The 22657-nt window shown below is 43.0% G+C and overlaps 1 protein-coding gene across 9 annotated transcripts in view; it reads right to left on the minus strand.

Moving 5' to 3' along the window:
* Thada (THADA armadillo repeat containing) overlaps positions 1-22657 on the minus strand; it is a 321031-nt gene that overhangs the window by 14096 nt on the left and 284278 nt on the right. Inside the window, exon 38 of one of the 9 annotated variants that reach the window (XM_074049586.1) lies at positions 13821-19080. The exons of the other annotated variants lie outside the window; for them this stretch is intronic. Coding sequence (XP_073905687.1) covers positions 19067-19080 — 14 coding nt within the window. The 3' untranslated portion in view covers positions 13821-19066. Of the gene's footprint in view, positions 1-13820; positions 19081-22657 lie in introns of those variants that run through there. 9 annotated transcript variants of the gene reach the window in all.

Here is a 22657-nt window from a genome sequence, read left to right on the forward strand (position 1 = left end):
GTCACTTAACAATATGGATGCCTTTTGAGAAATGTGTCTTTACACAAAGTGAGATGGCCATGACATTACTAAGTGATATGATCTATACATCACTATGGCATATGTGCTCTACCACTAATTGAAACTTTGTTACATATTTTAAATACACAAAGTGATTTTATGACTTAAAAATTGTGTTCAAAATGTTAGGTGCTTATGATTTCAAAGTATCTGAAAATTTCTTTTACTTTTTTTTCTGGTGCTGAGGATACAATACAGAGCTTTATGCATACTAGGCAAGTGCTCTATACTGAACATTTGAAAGTGAATTTGCACCCAGGCTTCCTGAGGCTCTTCTTATCTGTCTGCTGTGATCCAATTCCTCAGTAGACACTCTGCAGTTACTGTACACTTCTCATGCCTCAGAACCACCCTATGGGATGGCTTTAGGCAGCTGGAAGTAGGGGGCTGAGCTTAGAGATGGTTGGGCTGAGGGAAAGGAAGAGTGAAACCTGCAGAAACCTCTCTTTCAAGAAGCCACAGAAGAGGCAGGCTCACATCTGTAATCCTAGCTACTCAGTAGGCAAAGATCAGAGGGATCATGGTTCGAAGCCAATTCAGGCAAATAGTTTGCAAGACTCTATCTCAAAAATATCCAACACTAAAACAAGGCTGGTGGAGTGGCTCAAGTGGTAGAATGCTTGTCTAGCAAGACTAGCAAGCATGAGGCCCTGAGTTAAACCCCAGTACCATAACCGAAAGCAAAACAGAAACAAAAACAAAAACAAAGAAGCCTCAGAAGAGATATTGATTCAGAGTGGGGCAGTTAGGCTCTGGGTTTTCAGTCAACTCAACAGGAGGAAAACTATTGCTTGCAGGACAGATTTAAGTCAGGGCTACACTGGAGCACCATGCAGGATGGTACCTCTGGGAAGAAGCAGGTTGTTTTTGACCTTGCAGTGAGTGAATGTTACTAGTAAAAGTAACCAGTATGAAACTAAACTGACACTGGCAATGTAAAATTCACAGTAACCAAAGAAGTAATTTTGTTAGTAACAATAAAAATGGTAAGTAATACCAACAATACCTGGGCAACCTGAGACTTGGTGAAAATAAGCACACAAAAATAAAACCAACAAATTCTAAAATCGAGCATGGTAAAACTTTTACTTTTTTAGTGGTATTGTGATTTGAACTCAGGGCCTTACCCTTGCTAGGCGGATGCTCTACTACTTGAACCACTCTGCCAGCCCTTCTTTGTGTTGGGTGTGAGATATGGTTTTGAGAACTATTTATCTGGGCTGGCTTTGAACCGAGATCTTCCTGATCACTGCCTCCCGAGTAGCTAGGATTATAGGTGTGAGCCACCAGTGCCTGGCCATGGAAAAACTCTTATAGAATAAAAATTTTGACCACATATAAAAATTTCCCCTTATTAAATTTATATATAAAAGAGCTGCTACTTAAGAAAATAAGGGAGAACATGAGAAATGTTTTAACTGTTCTACATAAAACTAATAGAGGAATGACACACCTGATGAAGTTCTACTGGAAAATAATCTCTTGAAATTACTTTAAAAGTAACTGATGTATAATTCAGATTAAAGATTTGTATTTACATAGTTGCAATGTCCTCCAGATCAATGATGAGGTCAAAAGTACTGACTTCATCTCAAAATGTCTGTAGGCCCAAAGAAAGAAAGGAGACAAGCCCATGAGTGTCTAGTCCTCACTCCCAGAGGACCCTGGCCTGCCCATTGCCCTCCTGTCCCTGACCCTGCACTCAGGGCTGCTTGGTCCTCATGACTCACATCTCTTGGCAGTGCGCCCAGAGTTTTGGAGCTCTCCGAAGCTCTTGTCTCTGCTGCTTCCTGGGTTGCCCTTCTTCTCAGTGGCATCTCAGCCTTTGCCCTCACCTCTGTAACCACAGCTCCCTGTTCTGACAGCAGTACGCCGAAACACCTTTCAGACTTGGTCCTGCTCCATCCCACTGCTGTAGCCTTGGTTCATCCTCACCATTCTTCCTCTAAGAACAATGGTGGCCTTTTCCCCAGCTTCCTGGCTTCCAAGTTTGACTTCTTTAACTCCAAGCTATCCTTCACTGTGGTCAGGGTGAACTGTGAAAAAACTGACCTGATTGTGCCTTGGCAAAAAGCCCTCCACAAAACCCAAATGTCCTATATCTCCTTAGTACCAAAGGCTCATTCTGCCTGCCGTTGTAGGAATAAGTTTGTCATTCTCTGGTATCACTCTCCCATTACTAGTAGACTGGCTGTACTAGCCATGGGTGTTTGGGGTTTACAACTTCCATCATTCTGGGCTGTGGAGTCCTATCTCACTAAGTTCTTCCTCTGCCTCAGTCTTCTTTAGAGGCCCTGAATCTTCTTGGCACCCCAGCACCTCTCCACTCTCATCCAAACTGTCTTACCTCTGATTACCAACTTCTCTTTGATGACCTTACTCATTTCCAGAGAAACTCCTATATCTCAGCCTTATGCTTTCAGGTTCTTTTCAGATCTAGCAGAGGAATGAGGGTAACAGGCTGACTCTTAGTGTCTTGGGTGGGAGGAGGTGAGAATGGAGCGATACATGCCTCTTATTCCTTGCCAAGATTAGACATAGGGACAATACCCATCAATAAAGGGCCTCTAGTTCCTCAAAAAAGTTAAAGATACAATTACCATATATCTGCAACTCCACTCCTGGGTACAGACCCAAAAGAATTGGTACTTAGAAACTTGTACACAAATAAATAGCAGCACTCATAGCCAAAAGGTGGAAGCAACCCATGTCCATCCACAAATGGATGAATGGACAAAATATGGCATATATGTACAATGGGATATTACTCAACCAAAAAAGAAAGTGCTGTAATTCCAGCTACTTGGGAGGCACAGACAGGAGGATTGAGGTCCAAGGCCAGCCTAGGAAGAAGTTAGTGAGACCCTATCTCAAAAACAAGCCAGGTGTGGTGGTACATACTTGTAATCCAGGGCCAGCCCAGGCAAAAACATGAGATCCTGTCTAAAAAACAAACTAAAAGCAAAAGAACTGGGGTACTTGGGACTGCACCAAACTAAACAGCTTCTGCACAGGAAAGGAAACAGTCATCAGACTCAAGAGACAGAACACAGAATGGGAGAAAATCTTTTCTGGCTACTCATCCGATAAAGGACTAATATCAAGAATCTACAGGGAACTCGGGGTTGGGAATTTAGCTCAGTGGAAGAGCTCTTGTCTGGCAAGTGTAAGGCCCTGAGTTCGGTCCCCAGCACCGAAAAAAAAAAAAAAAAAAAAAAAAAAAAGAATCTACAGGGAACTCACACTCAGCCCTCAACGAATCAACACCCCAATGAAGAAATGGACACATGAATTAAACAGGGAATTCTTGAAGGAAGAGCTACAAATGGCCAGTAAATACATGAAGAAGTATCCAACTTCCCTGATTATAAAAGAGATGCAAATCAAAACAACACTCAGATTTCATCTCACCCCAGTTAGAATGGCCACAATCAAGGGTAACAACAACAAATGTTGGCAAGGATGTGGCAAAACAGGGACCTTTACACACCACTGGTGGGAATGCAAATTAGTACAACCATCATGGAAACCAGTATGGAGATTCCTCAAAAAACTAGAGATAGGACTGCCATATAATCCAGTGATACCACTCCTGGGCATCTGCCCAAAAGAACATAAGACAGGATACAATACAGACATCTGTACACAGATGTTCACTGCAGCACTATTCACCATAGCCAAGCTCTGGAAACAACCCAGATGCCCTACAACTGATGAATGGATCATGAAATTGTGGTATATAAACACATGGAGTATTACTTGCCTCAAAGAATAATGACATGAGGTTTGAAGGTAAATGGATGCAGTTGGAGGACATCATGTTAAGTGAAGTTAGCCAGGATCAGAAACACAAAAGACACATGTTTTCTCTCATATGTGGAAGAGATCCAAAGATAAACATATAAATAAAACAAGCATTATCATATACAAACTCAGAAGTCGAACATGTTTGTAACAGTGGAACTACTCTGTGGAACTCAGGGAAAGAGGAAAAGGAAAAGAGAAGGATAGAGCATTGTGAAGGTAGAGGATATAAGGATGTGTATTGAAAGCTGTTGAAAAACAGGGTGGGAGGTAAAGAGATGAGGGAGAGTATTTGAAGGGACTGAACAGATCAAAGTAAAGCACACCCACGGTGGGCATACATTAAGACACCCCTCTGAAAGTCAACTTAAGTATTAATAATGAAAACCAGGACTGTAAAATAGGCACAGTGTGTTCAGGGGAGAGGGAGGGTGAAGGAAGGAGATTAAGGTGGTAGTATATGGTAGATGGACTTCAGATACCTATATAAAACAGAAGTAAAAAACCTGTTATAATTGCTTTAAGTGGGGTGGGGAGGGGGCTGAGGTGGAGAGACAATGGGGGCAATGTAAATAACGTACAATATAAGTCTAATCGGAGTTGTCACTACAAATCCCCACCCATATAATGAATATATCCTAATAAAACTTATAAGTAAAAAGAAAGAACTGGGATACAGCTCAAATGGCAGAGTACTTGCCTAGCAAATGCAAGGCCCTAAGCTCAATTGTCAGTACCTAAAAATAAACAAAAACAAAAAACCCCACAAAACCCACAAAGTGCTGTTTCATTCTACAATGTGGATGAACCCTTATAAACATTATGCCCAGTGACAAAAGTCAAGCACAAGGACATATATAATATGATATCATTTACATGAAATATCTACAGAAGGCAAATTCATGGTAACAGGAAAGCAGACTGGTAGTTGTCGGGGGCTGAGAGAACGGGGAATGATTGCTTAATGCCTATAGAGTTTTTGGGGGAGTGGTGAAGTATTCTGGAATTAGATAGTGGTGATGGTTGCACAATATTGTGAATGTATTAAATGCCATTGACCTGTATACTTTAGAATACTTAATTTTATGTTTTGTGAGCTTCATCTCAACCAAAAAAAGAAAAAAAAAGAAAGGACATGCAAGGGGATGGATCAGAGGAACGTGTCCAGAATAGGACAATGAATAATTCCACTCTGTGCCCCTGAGGGACTAAAGAAAAGGGGGAGGGTAAGAAGTACTTCTTTAATGAGTACTGCTCCCCAAGACTAACCCTGAGAGGGAGCATACATGAAGAAGTACAAAGGGGTTAAAAAGAAGTGAGGGCAGGGGTGTAGCTCAGTGACAGAGCATGTGCATAGCATGCATAAGGTTCTGGATTCCATTATTAGCACCACAACAAACAAACAAATGAACAAACAAAAAAAGCATGAAGAGGGGCTGGTCCTCTTCCCTATTTGCCAGGGCCTGTGCTTACATAAGGACAAGGGTTAGGACAGGAGGACTAGAGTAGCTGTATGTCTAGGAGGGTGGTCTGCATAGCCACCAAGGGGAAATCCACTGCTTCCCTGAACCACATCACATTCAGAAACAAAAGTAAAACATTTTACATTTGCAATTAGCTGCATGGTAAGATTCAGATGTAATTGGAGCTGGTGAAATAGAGTTGTATGGAGAGTGGAGATTGGATCACAAAGCTGCAGAGAGAAATCTCTTTCCCTGAATTACACAGGCCCACTTATCTGGTTTCCATTTCATTGCCCGAGTCTGTTTTATAGTTGTGCTTTTTCAGGAAAGCTTTTAAGGGACACTATTCTCTGACATCATGTGAAAAAAATGTCAGAATACAATTACGTTACAGAGCAGTGCTCTTGGAAAAGAAGGCAGCCACAAAGCTGGCTGGTGTCCTGTTTCTTCTCCTTTAAAGCCATTCGTTGCTTTCAGCTCTGTAGAAGAGAAGCCAGGATCCCAGTTCTCCAGGCCCCTCTCTGTCAGCTGCTTGAGTGGCACTGAACTGGGAAATACTGCAGAAAGAGCAGAGCTACTCCCCAGAGAGGGTGATGGGGTGCGGCCTCTGTGGAGCTGCATCCAGCTGGGGCATGTTCAACACCCGCCACAGTCGTGAGCCAGCTTGTCTGTTCATCTTACACTCCAGGTGAGGGAACAGCGTCCTCTGGAATCTACTCTAAAGTCCCTTTTTTGCTTCCTCCCTCACCCTCTGGCCTTATTCAGATTTGTGCCCAAGCTTAGGGAACAGTTTTCTTAAGAGCTATTTATGAGGGGGGGTGAGAGTGCAGCTCAGTGGTAGAGTGCTTACTTACCATGTTGAGGCCCTAGGTTCAATCTCAGGGGTTCGGCGGGGCAGAGAGGGAAGCTATTATGAAAAATAGTTCTCAGTGAAAACCTGTTCTGTTGTGCATATCCTTCATGTTTTTCATTCTTTTTGTGTTTTTCCTCCTCCTGGCAGAAGCTGCCATGCTCCTAATTTTCCAGTTGAGGAAAATTAGTCTGTCTTTGACTTAGACAGACTAGCATATTCCTCCTGTCACTTCCGGACCATCTCTCCCCCTCCCTCAGCATTCTGTCTTCCTTTCAAGTCCATCCTAAGCACCTCCATTGTTGTTACTGACCTGCAGATCTGGCCTTTTTGTGGCTGGTCTTCCCCATTCTATCAATGACTGCAGCATCTATAAAGATGTCCCTGCCAGCATTCATTTTCATCATCCTTCAATCTCAGTTTCAACACTCTCCATCTCCAATTTCACTTGACTCCCCAAAACCACTTACAGTATCTAAGAACTTGCCATGATTTAGAATTGTTTCAACCCAAGATCTCAAATTCTAAGTTTTATCATTACTTTGAAATGAACATATTCAGCATCACTACTAATGTTTATTGAGCACTTATGTGTGAGGCACTATCATAAGTGCTACAATGACCTTTTAAAAGTTTTATGAGTCTTGTTTCCTTAATGAGGTACAATAGACACAGGTAGGAATTGAAATTTAGACCACATAGTCTATACACATGGCTCCCATACCATATGGACTCTCCACTATTCCTAACACAACTGTTTAACCTTCTACCTCTTCCACTGAGCATCTGCTCACCCTAATCCTGACCACATCCTAGATCCTGACCCTTTTCCACTTGCCTCTTTCTACATGTCCAGGGCACCCATAACCTGTGATACTCTTCCAGGCAACCTGACTCGCTACCAGGTTCAACACTGTTCTATCACTGCCTCTCCCCAGTCCAATCCACTTTGAGCCACCATTTCCAGCTAAACAGAGGAAGTGTACTGATCAGGTTCTCCATCAGTTTACACCAGTCTCAGCTGGACTCTCACTGGTAATCCTTTCATTCATTTTTTTGGTGACTCCTCACAGAACCTCTATAGCCACTGTTCCAGCCTTTCCCTGTCCACTCATTCCCTACAGATCATCTTGTCTTCTTCAGAGGCGGTCCAACTTAAGCTCAAACTTTGCCTTCCCTGACTTCAGTATTTCTCTAATGATTCTTTTGAAACACTAGCATGAAGGCTGCAAAGGCTCCAGGACATTTATGGGAGAGGGAACCACTGGAGCAGGAGATGAAGAGTCTGAAGAAATGGGGAGAAAAGGGACTCATGATTGGACAAAAGCCATGCAGGAGGCCCAAGGTGCTGCATGAAGGATGTGTGGAGAAAAGGAGCACCTCTTCTGCTAAGTGTCAAGTGGGGAGGATGAGCGGATAGATGTGACAGGGTAGCCCACACTTGGGCCCTTTATTTGTCCACTTCTTACTTCTAAACTCCTGGAGGTTGGCTTCTAACCTGCTACTACTGAACCTTTTCTCTCAATTCTCCTCTTGACCTTTTCCCAATCCCCATCCTCCAATACCTGGCCTTCCAACAGTATTTGGCATGGTTGATCAACCCTGCTCTCCTAATAGTTTTTCCTTATGAGGGTTTTATGAATGGAACGTCTCAGTTTTCTTGATGGGTCTTTGTTACTTCTTTTGCTAGTTCCCCTCCCACACTATTCCAATGGTCTCTCAACTATATTCTCACCGATCTCTACCCTCCGCAATCCACCCATTTATTTTGTTTTTCACTCGCTCATTCAATATGTATTTATGAAGCTCCTATAATGCACCAAGCACATGCAAGTGATTAAACTGTAGTAGAATTAATATTAATACATAGCTCTGATCATGCTACTTATTTGTTCGAAATCGTTATGGGTTCTATAATGCAAATGATATTCAGATTCTTTGACTTGGCATTCCAGGTTTTAGTGGACATCTGTTGTTTTTGCTGTCCAGGTTCTATTCACTTTCCTTTGGACAGCTGAACCCCAATTACCCTGGAGAGGCAGTCCCTCCTCACCTTTCAGTACCTGTGTTTTGGAATACCTTCCACTCTGGGCATGGGTGCCTGCCCTAGGACTAAGTCAATGAAGGCATAGGCAATCCTTGACTCCAGAACTAGTTCAAGGGATGGCCTAGAACCCAATTAGAGCCAGAAAAATGCAGAAAATGCACTGGGATTTTTTTGACACAGGACTTAAATAAATGAAGATGTACAGGCTAGAGATGCTATCACCATCCCGAGCTCCTAAGTGTAAGTTCGTCTGAAAACAATCTAGAAGCAGAGAAGAGAAATGGAAGAAACCATGTCCTTGGGATACTGTCTGACCCTTGAATTATGCCATATCTGAAGCTAGCCCCTAGCCCTGGAATTGTTATATGACTCAATATGCCCTTCTGTCCAGCAGATTAGGCTAGACTTCAGCATCTGAAAGAATCCTATTTGATCCTAAGATCCCCATTTCTTTCTTTTCTTTCCCTCCCTTCTTCCTTCATCCCTGCTTCCTTGCTTCCTTTTTTTACACTGAGCTATCCCCAGTCCCCATTTTTTAAGTTTGTTTTTTGAGATTGGGTCTCACTTATATAATCCTTGAACTTGCAATCCTCCTGTCTCTGCCTCCTGATTCCTGGGATTACAGCTGTGCACCACCATGCCTGGCTTGGGTCCTCCATTTCATCCAACTTCATCTCATCCTCCCAAACTCATGTACTTAAGGCTTACACTACTCTAACTTATTCCGTTTCTGAACAGGCCTCAAACTTTGCCACCCCAGTCTTTCTGGAATGCTCTCCCCATCTTTCCCATCACTGCCCTCTAAAATTTTGCCCATCTTTTAAAGTTTAGCTCTAATGAACCGTCCCCCAGGCAGCCATTTTTCTCTAATTTTCCCCAACGGCAAGGGCTTGTAAGACAACTCTGACTAAACAAACACTGACACAGAAAACCAGGATCCCAGGTTCCTCACATCCACTGCAGAGACCTGGGCCTCCCCTACACACAGATGTTTTGTCCATCCTCCCACTGGTCTAAATCCTTGCTTCCAGCCCCGTTGGTATCATTTCCCAAAACATTCTCCTTGGAATGCTGGCTTTTCAGAATGTTGGCAGATATTTAAAACAAACCAAAAAACCCAAACTCCAAAATTAACCAAAGGACAAATTTGGCTACTAAGTTTGGGCAACTTTGGGTTAAATAAGATTTTTTTTTTTTAAAGCCCAAGGAGAGGAGAGAAATACAGGCCTTCTCCAACTCATTCGTAAGACAGGACTTACACAGAGGGAATACCACATTCCTTTCTGAAGACATGCTTAGGGTTAAGATAGGTGCAAGTTATTTTATACACACACATAAATATCCTACCTTTTGTTCAAGGTGCTTATTTGCTCTGCACAGGGACCATTATGAACACAGAAAACTGTGCATTGTTAAATACAGCATGCTAAGTGGTTTTGTTTCCTGGCAAATCTCCAAACCATAATTATTAAGGAACTAGAGCTGCTGAGGAATTCTTGGGTTACAGGAGGCTTTGATCACAGTCTGCCTTCTTCCCTACATGAATTTACATGGGTGTGGCTTCTTTTCATTGTTTGTACTGCTGTGGTGTTGTAAAGGACTGAACAGAACTGCAAGGTGAAGTGGGGCTCGGGGTCCCCCAGCCACTACTGACAGAAGCTGTGGCTAAACCTCTCTGATTTCTGAGCCCCAAATGGCTGTAACCAAGGGAATGTACAAGCTTTGCCAAGTATTGGAGTCAGAATGCTATGGCCTCTCATATTCGGTTTCCTACACACTCAGGAAAGCTCAGATTCTTAGGTCTCACTCATTATCAATTTTCTAGCCCCATTACTAAATGCCTGATGGGACTTTGCTCAGCAAAAAGAATGGGCTGTGTGTGGGTGAGGTGGTGTTATTTCATTCTCATCAAAGATGAGAGACCTGATTTGAAAATCTCTGGGCAACTATTGCCATTTGGCAAGTACAGCCCTCAAACTCACATCACGGCCTCCTTTACAGGGTCATAAACCATTAGGTCAAACTTGTGAAAGAATCAAGCCCCTTTCTACCAAAACATATGGAGAAATGTCAAGGAACAGTACATATGCCTTCTGTTTCTTTTAAATTCTCCTCTACCTGAAAAAAGAGAGGAAAGATAATACAGAAGTTCATGAACCCATGAGAGGAGGAATAAAAAGATGTCTCCAAAATAAACTGGTAAGGTTTCCTAGTTTGGAGAATGAAAAGGATTCTACAACAAACAGTAAGTTTCTTGTCTTCCAGCATTAAAAAAAAAAAAAAAAAAAAGCCATTTAGTTAGCCAGATGTGCATTACACCCATAATCCCAGCACTTGGGAGACTGAGGGAGGAGGATGGTGAGTTTGAGGCCGGTCTGGGCTACAGAGCAAGTAACAGGCCAGCCTGGGATACGTGGCCAGGCCTGTCCTCAAGACAAAACAAAGGACAACAACAAAATGCTATAATGTCATTTAGCATTTGGACTGAAGATGGCACCTTGTTCTGTTTAATTTTTTTGTGATACTGGGGGTTCAATTCAGGGCCCTGTACTTACTCTATAACTTGAGCCATACCACCAGCCCATTTTGTTCATTGTTTGACATTTGTTTTCATTTCATATTCTAATATTCTGTGAGATATGTGACCACCCCCCATTTTTTTAGATGATAAAACCAAGACTAAAAGAGTGGAACCAACTAGTTCATGATAGAGGTGACTCCTGATTTTAGATCAGTAGCCTCTAAGATGGCAGTACTCTGCCCAGGTCTCCTTCCCAGATGGGAAAATACCTCATAGCTTATGGGTAGAGGTCCCTTGTTAGTGGGTGAGAGTGGGGATGGATAAACAAAGGCAGAGAAACAATGAGAGAAGGCAGACATCAGAGTCCCTCAAGGCAGCCAGTAGAAACTGGAAGGTTCTAATACAGGGGAGGTCAAAGAATTTCCCAGACCCTACGAAGGGAGCCAAAATGGAGTGTCAGCTCCTACTAGGAGATGCAGAAGGCCACCAGGGCCCAGTCTTTGCACCCAAACCATGCTCTGTTAGAGATGCTTCTGGCTGTTGAGGAGTCAGGCGGCCAGTCTAAGGTGAAGGGCAGACTTTTTCCTTGTCAGCTGGGCTCTGATCTAAAAGGCTAGGTTTTGGGCAGCATAGGAAGCTCTGAGCCTCCTTCTCTGATTGGTCAACTTCGTGGGATCCTCCTCTACTCCCACTTCAATCCATCCTACTCCCTATCTTGCCAGTTGGCATCTGTTCTAGGAAGATGAGCATGAGCTTATTCCATATATGGGAGACCTTTCTTCCTGCTCAAGGTGAAGGTCAATGATTCACATGGCTAAAAATTAACTTAAGGCCACCTATCAAAAATAAGCAATACACACACAAAAAGTTAAATTTCCCTGCTATTTAAATTACAGGAAGGAACCTAAAACCTTATTTAGTAATTATAACCAACACCCAAATATATAAACTTTAATTACATGTTATGACCAGTGAGAGCAAAATGAGGAAAAAGAAAGAGAGGTAAGAGTGGGAGAAAATGACAGATCAACATATAGAAGCCCAGAGGCAGAAGCTCAGAAGCAGGGAAGCAAGTAAGAGGAGCCCAAAACAGCAGGACTGGGGACTGAGAGGGCTCTGGAGCTCAGGGATCTCATTGTGCAAGGACAATGATTGTCAGTATACTGACTATTACTTACAACTGCTATTTACCTTTATCCTTAGACTTTCAGATGCCCCTTGGAATGGGAGAGTCATGACAGTCCCTGGAAAAAGGGTGCTAGGTTAAACACAAGCACTGAGTTTTGTTTGAATTTTAGATAACTTAACCGTACACTGGAGACCAAACCATTTTGACCAGGCCAATATTGACACTATGGGTCAGGGGAAATCAAGTTAAAACCACTTTTAAAAGTGAGTGAGCTGCACAGAGATTTTGCTATGTGGGGTAGAAATCAACATCTGGGGACTGCAATCCTTACATGCTTTCCTCCATCAGTTATTCATCTCCATTGATTCTCCTTTTCAGCAGAGACTCTTCTGGATCCCTTTCCCTGTCAAGGTTACAGAGACTAGAGCATGTGATCTGCTCTTGGCCAGTCCCTACTCCTCACTATTGAACACCCAGCCCAGGTCCCTGTACACAGCAGAGACTGGAATGCACAGCAAAGCTTTCTAAACATACAAAAAGTATATATTTATATGTATTAATAATAACTATCATTATAGCTTAAAGAAGAATCATTCCAGATATTCTGTTTTACTTTTTTAGGTAATAATATATCATGAATACCTTAGCATGTTAGTTCACATAGATCTACTCCATTATTTTTAATTGCTGCATGGTATGTGGAGGTATAAATATTTATTTAGCTAATCCTTTGGTGGACATTTAGGTTGCTCCTTTTCTTATTCTAAACAACACTGAAAGGAATAACCTCATACATATATCTTTGCCTATGTGCGTAAATATTTCTACAGGCTAAATTCCTAGAAGTGGAATTACTGGTTCAGTTGGTATATACACTTAAAATTTCCATAGATACTATTAAACTCCCTCTAACAATGTACCAATCTACAGTTATACCTGGGTCTAATCATGACTGCTCCTTAGCAACTGTGGCAGTCCGGGTGAGCATGGTCTTTTAATTGAGCCAGGAAGATACCGGGAATGACAGGGCACTGCTGTTCCAGTTGGGATTTCTTTATTATTAGTGAGGACAGACCTTTTTTTTCCATGTGTGCTGTTCATTTCTACTTTTTCTTCTATAAAATGCTTGTTTTTCTAAATCATTTACCTCTTTTTCTACCATCTTCACTTACTGATTTTAGAAGACTTGCTTGTATATTATGTATAACAATTTCATTGTCTAATATATCACAGTATTTCCTCTGAGAGCTTCATCTACTTAAGTCTTTCTTTTTTGAGACAGGATCTCACTATGTTGCCCAGGCTGGCCTCAAACTCCTAGGCTCAAGTGATATTTCTGCTTCAGCCTCCCTAGAGTGGGGGCTACAGACCCATGCCATGGAGCCTGCCTTGTCTACTTAGATATTGATAATGTTTTCTTATCTTTGGGCATCAAATGAGTTTTTAATTTTTGTTTTGTTCACACTCTCAGCCATTATTTTTACTTTAAATTTCTACTATGCTTGTAATTTGGTTAGAACATGGCCTAGAAAGATTGCTATTTTATGGAATTGAAAGTATCTTGGTAGCCTAAAATACGATCAATTTTTGTAAATGTTATGTAGCTATTTGAAATAGATGCTTACTTTGTTTGTAGAGTAAAGGTTTATAGTTACCCAAGCTTTTAAATATGGTATTAAAATCCTTTATAACCCTATTTATGTTTGGTTTACCTGACCCTTTAAAATTTGAGGTTAGTTAAATTGTCCTGTTATGACAACTTTTTATCCCAAATATGTCTTTAGTATATATTTTTTCTGTATATTTTGTATATTTTTTCTGTATATTTTGATGCTATTTTGCCTGATATATGGAAGTTCATGCCTGTCATTTTTTTTCCCTTTCTTTTCTGAGAGACTTTCACTCTGTAGTCCAGGTTGGCCTAGAACTCATGATCTCCTGCCCTAGTCTCACACATTAACATGGTTTGCTATGTGATGTTTTGATTTTGGAGTGTCCTCCCCACTCCTTTTTTGGAGTTAACACAACTTTTTTTTTTTTTGGTGCTGGGATCCAACCCAGGGCCTCACGCATGCTCGGCAAGTGCTGTACCACCGAGCTACATTCCAGCCCAGTGTGACACATCTTATGAAATCTCATGTGAGAACCTGGAGTGAACTTCCCTTCCCCTGGGGAACGTGACATCAAATCTTCTCAGACTCCCTATGCGAGTTATTGACCTCAAATAATGGACTTCCAAACACCAGCCTCTAGCATGGATGACTTCATGTGCCATCATGATTTCTACTGTGGTGGTCAAGTCAGCCTTTCCAGAGAACTGCACATATAAAGGGGTGCTCAAACTTTAATTAAGCTTTACTTTCCACAGAGGCCTGCTTCTATATGAATTGAGCAACCAGATCTTAACAACTTGAGATTCATTATATGGTTAATATATCTTGTCTACCAATTGTATTCGTCATGAGGTTTGTTCATGCTACATTTATTTATTTATTTATTTATTTATTTATTTATTTATTTATTTATTTATTTATTTATTTATTTTTGTGATGCTGGAGATCGAACCCAGTGCCTCACATGTACAGGGCAAGCACTCTAGCTCTCAGCTACACCCCAGCCTACGTTCTCCCTCTTTTAAGTGTTGTGAACCTATGAAAAATTCTCTTTGGCAATAAACCATGTGATTTGTGAAGCCATACTTTTATCACCTCCTTATTTCAACCATATGTAACACAACTCCTTTTTGTTGCCATCTGCCTGTAACAGTTTCATACACCTTTTTATTTCCAATGACTATATGTTACTTAAAGTGTATGCGTATTCTTCTATCACAGTGACAGATAGCTGGGTGTGTTCCCTTCTTGCACAGTAAAAGAACTCTAGGTAATGTGCCTAGCATAAAAGACCACATTTCTTTGCACATCTTGCAGTTAAATATGACCATGTTATTAAGTGGTAGCCAACAAGAGATAAATGAAGTGTTTCATGGAACTTTAAGAGGGCTAGTTAAAAAAAGAAGGGTGTAAGCTTATTTTTGCTCTACTTTCTTCTCATCTGCAATAAGGATGGCATGGCTAATGCTTCTAGCAGCTATCTTGGACTAAGACATGATCCTGAGGACAGAAGCTACATGTGAAGTCAGTGAGGCAGACAGACAGAGGAAGCCTGGTGTCCTCATGGCGGAGAGCAGCCAATCAGCCTGGGCTCCTGTAGTGTGTTTGAACTGCTGTTTGGCTTTTCTGCTACATACAAACATCAGGATTCCCAAAAAATACATCAGATCTTATTTTTATTTTTTAACTCCATCTAAAACTTGACTTTTTTTCTCTTTACTTCCTGAAAAGTTTAAATTCCTACTTCAGGTATACTACTAGTTAGTTTTAAAAGGCTTCCCAACCCTATTTGAACATTTATTTCTCAAGAGCATTTTTTAGAGTTTTGCCACTCCAAGCATGGTCCCTCGACAAGCTGCACCCAGCATTACCTGGGAGTTTGAAGAGACAAAAATCTTATGTCCTCCTAGACCTAGGAAGTCAGCTCCCATTTTGACAAGATGCTTGGGTGATCTGTGTACACAATCAAGTGTGGAAGTCCCTGCTGTGGAGGGCACTGGGGCTCTTCCTCACCTTTGTGTGCTGTGTGATTACCTTTGCAGGGTTCTGTTCAGAGCATCAGAAGCCCCCACAGGTGGCCAAGTCACTTGTAGCACAGCCTTGGCCTCCAAAGACCTGGTCCTTAGTTGTCTCTAGTTTTAGCTTTTGTGTTTCTCCTACTTTCCCCCATTCTCCAGGTCTCGCCCTGGACTACTTCCCTAAATTTGTCATGGCAATTCCTGGGTACAAAATCAGTTCTCTCCCAGTAGCCAGCCCCCTTCTTCCTTGATAACAAAGTCCAGTTTTGTTCTAGGATGCAATAATTACAGCTCTTGGTGATGTGTCTGTCTCCATCTCATTCTCCACTGTACCATATTCTCTCCCTCAGTCCATTGTCGTAGGTCAGATGGCCATTCACTCAAACCTGTCCATGGAAGGACATAGAAGTACATGCTGAGGGGGCTGGGAACATATTTTTCCTTCCTGGATAAAAAGAACCTTGAGATAAAAGAAATCTAGGGGACTATGTAGCTCAATTGGTAGAGTACTTGCCTAGCAATTTTGAGGCCATGGGTTCAATCTCCAGTATTACAAAAAAAAAAATAAATCTTGTCCCCTTCCTACCTAGAATGTTGGGGTCATATCTGAGGCTCAACAGTTACCTTGTAACTATGAGAATAAGCATGAAGTCAAAAAGCTAACATGTAGAAGAGAGAAACAGAAAGACAGAATCAGCTCAAGTAAGGTGAGCCACGGGCTGCAAGTCTATTTCCATCGTCCCTACTTTCTCTTCCCAACTGCTCCAAACTCTCTCCAGCTCTCTTTTAGCTGGCACAACATGAAATTCATCTATGTGAGTCTATATGATCTAGCCCATTAGCTATATTAGATTATATTCTTTATTTTTAATTTATAATAACAGCTAAGTTAAGACTTTCATTATAAATATCTTTCTTGGTTCCCCAAGTCTCTCCACTCACACCAAATCTACACACTCTAAAATAAGAACAGTGGGTTTTTAGTTCTTTGAGACTCTGAAATGATTTTTCCCCATGGGTAAGAGCCAGCCCATCCCACTTCAGTCCTCCCTCTCCCCCATGTGGCTGGCCCTGGGTTTAGAAAGCTGTGTCACTGGGCGCTCTGCCTACTGGAGACTAATATTTTTTAAAAACAATTTCTGAAGTTTCTGGGGCATAGACATTGTGAAATGGAGTGAAAAGAACTTGAAGTCTGAAGTTTGGTGAACTTTTCCTTACCCCTTACATGTGAATAATGACTTGCTGATAGAAGCGGCTTTTTCAAAGATGAAAACAATCTAAGATTTATGGACAAGCCTGTTCAAAAAGACCCAGTGCTGCTTATAGCCAAGGTAGAAACATCAAGAGATTCCTAGATCTATTCTGGGTTGGAGGAAGGAGAAGCCTGGGGAAAAGAGAAGGCAAGAGGCCAGAGGGCGGGGCTGCAGGAGCTGAAGAGGAACACAGGCAGGTTCCCTTTGGGAAGATTTCCCATGGCGGTTGTTAGCTGTGTGCTAACTGTGTCCCCTCAGGACCACGCTGCACACACTTGCATAGGTGCTGAGGGAAGAGTGGGGCTGGGAACATTGGTATGTATGGAGATGAAGAACATCTTATCTGAAACTTTGCTCCTGAGGGTCTCCTGACTCTTTCATTGTGCACTTCGGAAGCAACCAGAAAAATATTCCTGTCAGTTTCTCAGAGTCAAACCTAAAACACTTGGCCAGGAGTCTGCTCATATTTGGACCAGTCTCTTACTTATAACAACCCTGAAGGATGGGGGTGAGGAAAGGGCACTGACCAAGGCTGCAGGGCTCAGTGAAGACACTATGCACATGACCACCTCCTGGGCCCTACAGAGCCATTTTTCAGTGTGGATTTTAAAACCACAGCTTCAAAGTATAAAAATAGAGTGTGAAAAATAAAACAGGCTTCACCATCACTCTGCTGGTTGGAGAGGTCAGAGGAATAATAAAATTAGAGTAGTCCAAGTGCAAACCTGAAACACGCTCTTTGCCTTGGCAGGCGGAAGCCTGGGGTCAGCCTGGAGCCCACAGCAGACTGGCTCCCACTTAAACATTTGTTATCACTCTTGTCTCCCCTGGGGGTTATTTATGAAGGAAGGTCTGCTGGCCAAAGCCAAGCAAGGCATCTTTAACAGTACAGTCCAGGCAGGAGGGGCTGAGAGAAGCCCACAGAGGCTGCAGCTAGAGGTGCCACTCAACTCCAACTTTTCCAAACATGCCCAAGCTGTAATTCAAAACCTGAAAACAACCCACGTACTTTTTCAAACACACACTGAATCTTCTATATCAGGTTCCATATTTTTTCCTAACTGCATTCTCCACCCTGACCCACACTCCTTAGTAGAACCCAATTTTCTCAACAGAGTAGGTTCTTGGAGGTTTTTCTTTTGAAAGTTCTTGTATTTGGCACAGATTCAGGGAGGTGAATCTGTGAGGTGAAGCAGATCTTTTTTTTTCACTTTAAAAAAAAAAAGAACATTCTTGAAACTCTGAAGCAGAACCACTACGTGTACCACGACTGGCTGTTAAAACAGGGGACTTTCACTCTGATCTGAGGGGAATGGAGTGCCTGGAGAGCCTGGCCACATGTCCCAACCTAACCTGACCTTGAGGCTCATCCAGGGCCCATGAGCTTGCTAAGTGGCCAGGCAGAAGACCCTGACATAAGGGGAGCTTCCCACCTCACCATGTTCATTTCCCGAATCAAACTGTGCTACAGATGTGAGGTGTCACCCCAATATGAACCACTCCAGAATCTCACAGCAGCTTGGCAGTGCTAGAGCCTCTGACCTGATAAGGCTTCTACTGTGGGTGGGAGGATGAGACTTCTGACCAAGCAACAACACAAGAGTCAAATGGGGTGGGCCTTACGACAGGAAAGAGAAAAGGACAGCCAGGGGCTGGGCCCTGAGAAATGGCGACACTTACTCAGCTGACCAGACAGGGAAGACACAAAGACCCAGAATGATATACACACATTATGGGAGGTGACTTGGGGGAAAATGACACAGGGACTGACATGGGCAGGGTGTATGTACAGAGGTGAACTTGAAAAAATAATTTAAAAAAGACGTGAACTTGGATTCTTTCTCCATGCCCTATTTTTGGGTCCCTCAGAAGTATGATTCTGCCATATGTCTGCCCCTTTATCTCCATTCTTCAGTCTCTACTGAGTGTCACCTTCATCCATTAGTTATCTTCCTAGTAAATTCTAGCTATGGGTAATGCAGTTGCAAGGCTTGTGGGTCATTTCCTAATGAAATTTTTTGTATTGAGATGGTGTGTGCGGTCTTGAGAAATGGAACATGATCAGCAATCAAACTCATTAGTTAGTGAAAACTTTTAAGTCAAAATTCTTATACTGATTAATAACTTTCATATAAGTGATTATGTGAATTGCTAAAGTAAAAAAAAACCATTTGGATTCAAGTGAAGTAGCCTGTTGACTTTCTGTGGCACATACCCAAGAGGGTGGACTTCCAACAGCTTAAGGCCAGAGTCTCTATCTCATTCATCTCCAAGTCCCCAGCTGCCCTGTGTGTGCAGCCAGTGGTTTTCAGTAAATAGGACCTGCATAAAAACAAGAGGATGGCATGCAAGAAGTGAATGTGAATGTCCTGTCTCCAAAATCCATGCTTCCCCCTTACATAGACTTTTTAACCAAGCATGTGGCTGCTTAGCTCAAACTGACAGTTGTGAACCTCTGTCTTACAGCACATGAGCAGGTCCTGGCTGCTGATGAACATAGTATATGTGACTCCCATAGTGGCCTTTCCTTTCCTCCTTGCTCACTGGTTTATGTACATGGCAATGGAAGCTGGGACTGCCATCTTGGACCACAAGAGGGACAGACAGTCCATATTGAAGATGGCAGACACCAGGAAAGAAGGTGTGGATTCCTGGTGACGGGGACCATCATATGGGTCTACTGGGTCTTCTGTGTGAGGGAGAAAGAAGTTACTGATTTGTTTAAGCCACTATGAACTTGGGTCTCTCTGTTATAGATGCCCCAAACATCAGCTGTTTCATGCTTGAAATGCCAGAAAATACTTCAGAAAGGCCATTTCAAGATATGCCCTAACTAAACTCCTTGGTTCTACTCTAATAATGCCAGTACTTTAGCTGGAGGTATGGGAATGCAGGTGATAGGGGAAAGGGAAGAAAGGAACAGAGAGGAAAGATAAGCTGCTGTCAAGGTAAGTTCTTTGATTTCCATCTGTTGTCCTCCACCTTTGCTCTTGAAGATCCTCACAAGAAATCCACTTTTGACAAGCTCCATTACAGCATGTCAAGAGGGAGGCTTTCCTGCTCTTGCAGGCATGTAAGACACTTTCTTGTTTTTGATTGTCAAGGTCCATCAATGTCCATCAATGAGCTGGCCATAGCGTATCTCCTAGGATCCCATTCTTCTTCATTCTTGCCATGATGCTCACATGTACATTCACATCCAAACTGGTGCTGTGTATTCTTTACACAGAGACACTCTGAGAGGTGTGCTTATGTACAACATAGCTTTCTGCTTAAATGTGTGTGCATGTACTCCCCTCCCCCATGGGCACAGGTAAAAGTCCTCCCTGTACCAATAGAGACATTTTTCATTCTGTTGTTCTGCCTAGAAAAACTTCTGCCATGTGAATTCTTAGTTAAAAAAAAAAAAAGAGCAGTTGGAACAAGGAAGCCCAGGCTATCCCACTCAAGTCAAATATCTTCTGATATTTGAGAACAGAAATTTGGAGGATTTTGTGGGTAGAATGAGGCTTTCCAGGCCTTTGACAGTACCCTTTACTAAACCTCTTTGGAAAACAGAAGGATGCTAGAGAATGAGGAGCTTCACATTGAACTAGTTCTTGGGCCCAGCTCTGCCTTGCAGAACCTCTTGGCAGTATCATGTGACAATATGGCTCTGATAATTGTGGTTTTAATAACTGGAGGAAGAAATCTGGGGGTGAATGAATTCAGGTGGTACAAGGACAGATGCCAGCACAGAATGGAATGCTTAGGAAGAATTTCCCCAAGTTGGGGTCTGGGGGAGGGCTTCTTGCCAGACGCTTCCTCAGTTATCTTAACCAACCTGTGGTGAACAAGAACAGACTCCATCTCCATCTGGTTGTATCTTATAGCACAGTGACTTTTAACTCCCTAAATCAGCTTTGGTTCAAAGAGGAAGTCTGCTTACAGTAGTAAACACACAAACCCTGTATGCTGATGTGGTCTTGCTAAGGTGAGTGAAGGTTCTCAAGTAAAAGGAAAGAACAGGAGAAGAGGGTTGAGGCCATGAGCAGGAGAGTGAAGATCATCAGGCACAGGCTCACCCTAAGGGACGAGACTCTCCAGACACATCAGCACCAGATGGCCTAAGTCCCACTCTGCAGGTTGATCGCCACTCACAGAGGTCAGTCACTTGGGGCCAGAGAGCTTGGCTTTCAAGAGCAGCAAGAGTGGAGACAAAATGATGCAAAATGACTCCCATTTCCTCGAAAGGAGCCTGTTGTCGTCTCTCTGGGGCTTAGTCACTGAGAGACCGTGGAAAACAATCCCATCACCCCAGCAACAAGGCCCAGCCAGGGTCCTCATTGGCACCTGCCACCTGCCCCAGATTGGAGAAGGGAGCATTAGTTTGCCTCTGCTTTTGGACATCATGGGAGCCAGCTGCCAGTGACGCACTTACTGAGCATGGGTGAACGTCAGAGGCCCAGGCTCCCTCGGAACAGTGACAGATGGGAAATGCAATGTAGTATGCAGCCACTAGAACTCCACTGTGGCAGTTCACTGCAGTGGCAGTAACAGGGAGGGGGTGGATGCTTGATCAAGCATCTCTGACTTGAAGAAATGGGTGAGAAGGCAGAGAACATTTCTGCACAGCTCTCCTCCCTCCACAGCCAGTCTCTCTCATCCTCACTCAACAGAGCAGAGGCTCTTGGGGAGGTGGGGACTGCAATTCCTAACTTTCTGTGCTCCTCCACTGAAGCCCCAACCAGCTATAGAGAAAGGCCCAGGGCTGGCCCCAGGGTGTGGTTAGGGCAGATTTCATAGAACACTCTGTTCTTCCAGCTCCTGTGCTGCTGGAGTTCCTCCAAGCCCTCTTCTCTCAGCATTCCGTCCCCTCTGCTCTTACCCGGCATCTGAGCTCATACTTCCTGGGAGAGTGGACCAGTCTGGGTTATCACCCCTGCCTTTCTGGCCCTTCCGTTGTGAATCAAGGCCTGGGACAGTAAGGTGAAGTGTTGGATTGGGTCTCATAGGATCTGGATTTCAGACCTCACTTTCTACTAATGATATGACACACAGTGAACAGAGATGGGTTCATTTACATGGTCCCATGGTCACAGATCAGAGGCTCTGATTTCTTGAGCCTCATGTGACGTTCCCTCTAGGAAGGGCTCTGGAGGAGTGCAGTTTTATCTTCCCTTTATCTCAGCTCTAGGTCCCCAATCCACTTTCAAACATGACAGTGGGTTTAGAAACTTTCAAAGACCCCTGTACTCTTTCTCAGCTTCTATTTCCAGACTTGGAGGCTGGTTTAGATGCTTTTCCCTGTCTTTAGAAGAGGGGCCCACAGGGACCTGGCTCCAACTCTGGCTCTGACAATTATCTTCTACAGGACTTTGGACCTATTACTTCAACTCTCTGAACTTTGGCTTATTCATCCTTAAAAAGAAAAGTGTAGTTTCTCATTGATTGTTATGAGGATCACATGAGGTTCAGTGATGCAGGAATGTCTAGGGGTGGCGGTGAAGTGTTCTGTCCCCTGCCTGGCTACTGGCCTGCTCAGAGAGGTTGAAGAGACTGCAAGACAGACCCTGAGGAGGAAGGGGCTGCCATTCACAGAGCTGCTGCCCCTCCCCAAGCCTCCAAGTTGATTTGTTTGTATTAGCCCCTGTCTCCCCTGCTAGACCTTCCCAGGACATCCCTGTGCTAGGCTCATTGGCTGGCATGGATGAAACTTTTGCTTAATAAATTCCATCCTGCATGAGTTGTGGGGTGGAGAGGTAGGAGATGAGGAAAAGATGTAGTTAGTCCAGAATCTGCCACAGTGTCCAGTCTTAGTAGATTAGCAGATGTTCAATCAGCTCCTTGAATAAATGTTTATAGGAAGAGATGGGGGTCTCGGTAGTTGATATAATCTGCCTTGATTAGGACCTACCAC

The sequence above is a fragment of the Castor canadensis genome, chromosome 12 (genome assembly GCF_047511655.1).
Source record: "Castor canadensis chromosome 12, mCasCan1.hap1v2, whole genome shotgun sequence".
Classification (NCBI taxonomy): domain Eukaryota; kingdom Metazoa; phylum Chordata; class Mammalia; order Rodentia; family Castoridae; genus Castor; species Castor canadensis.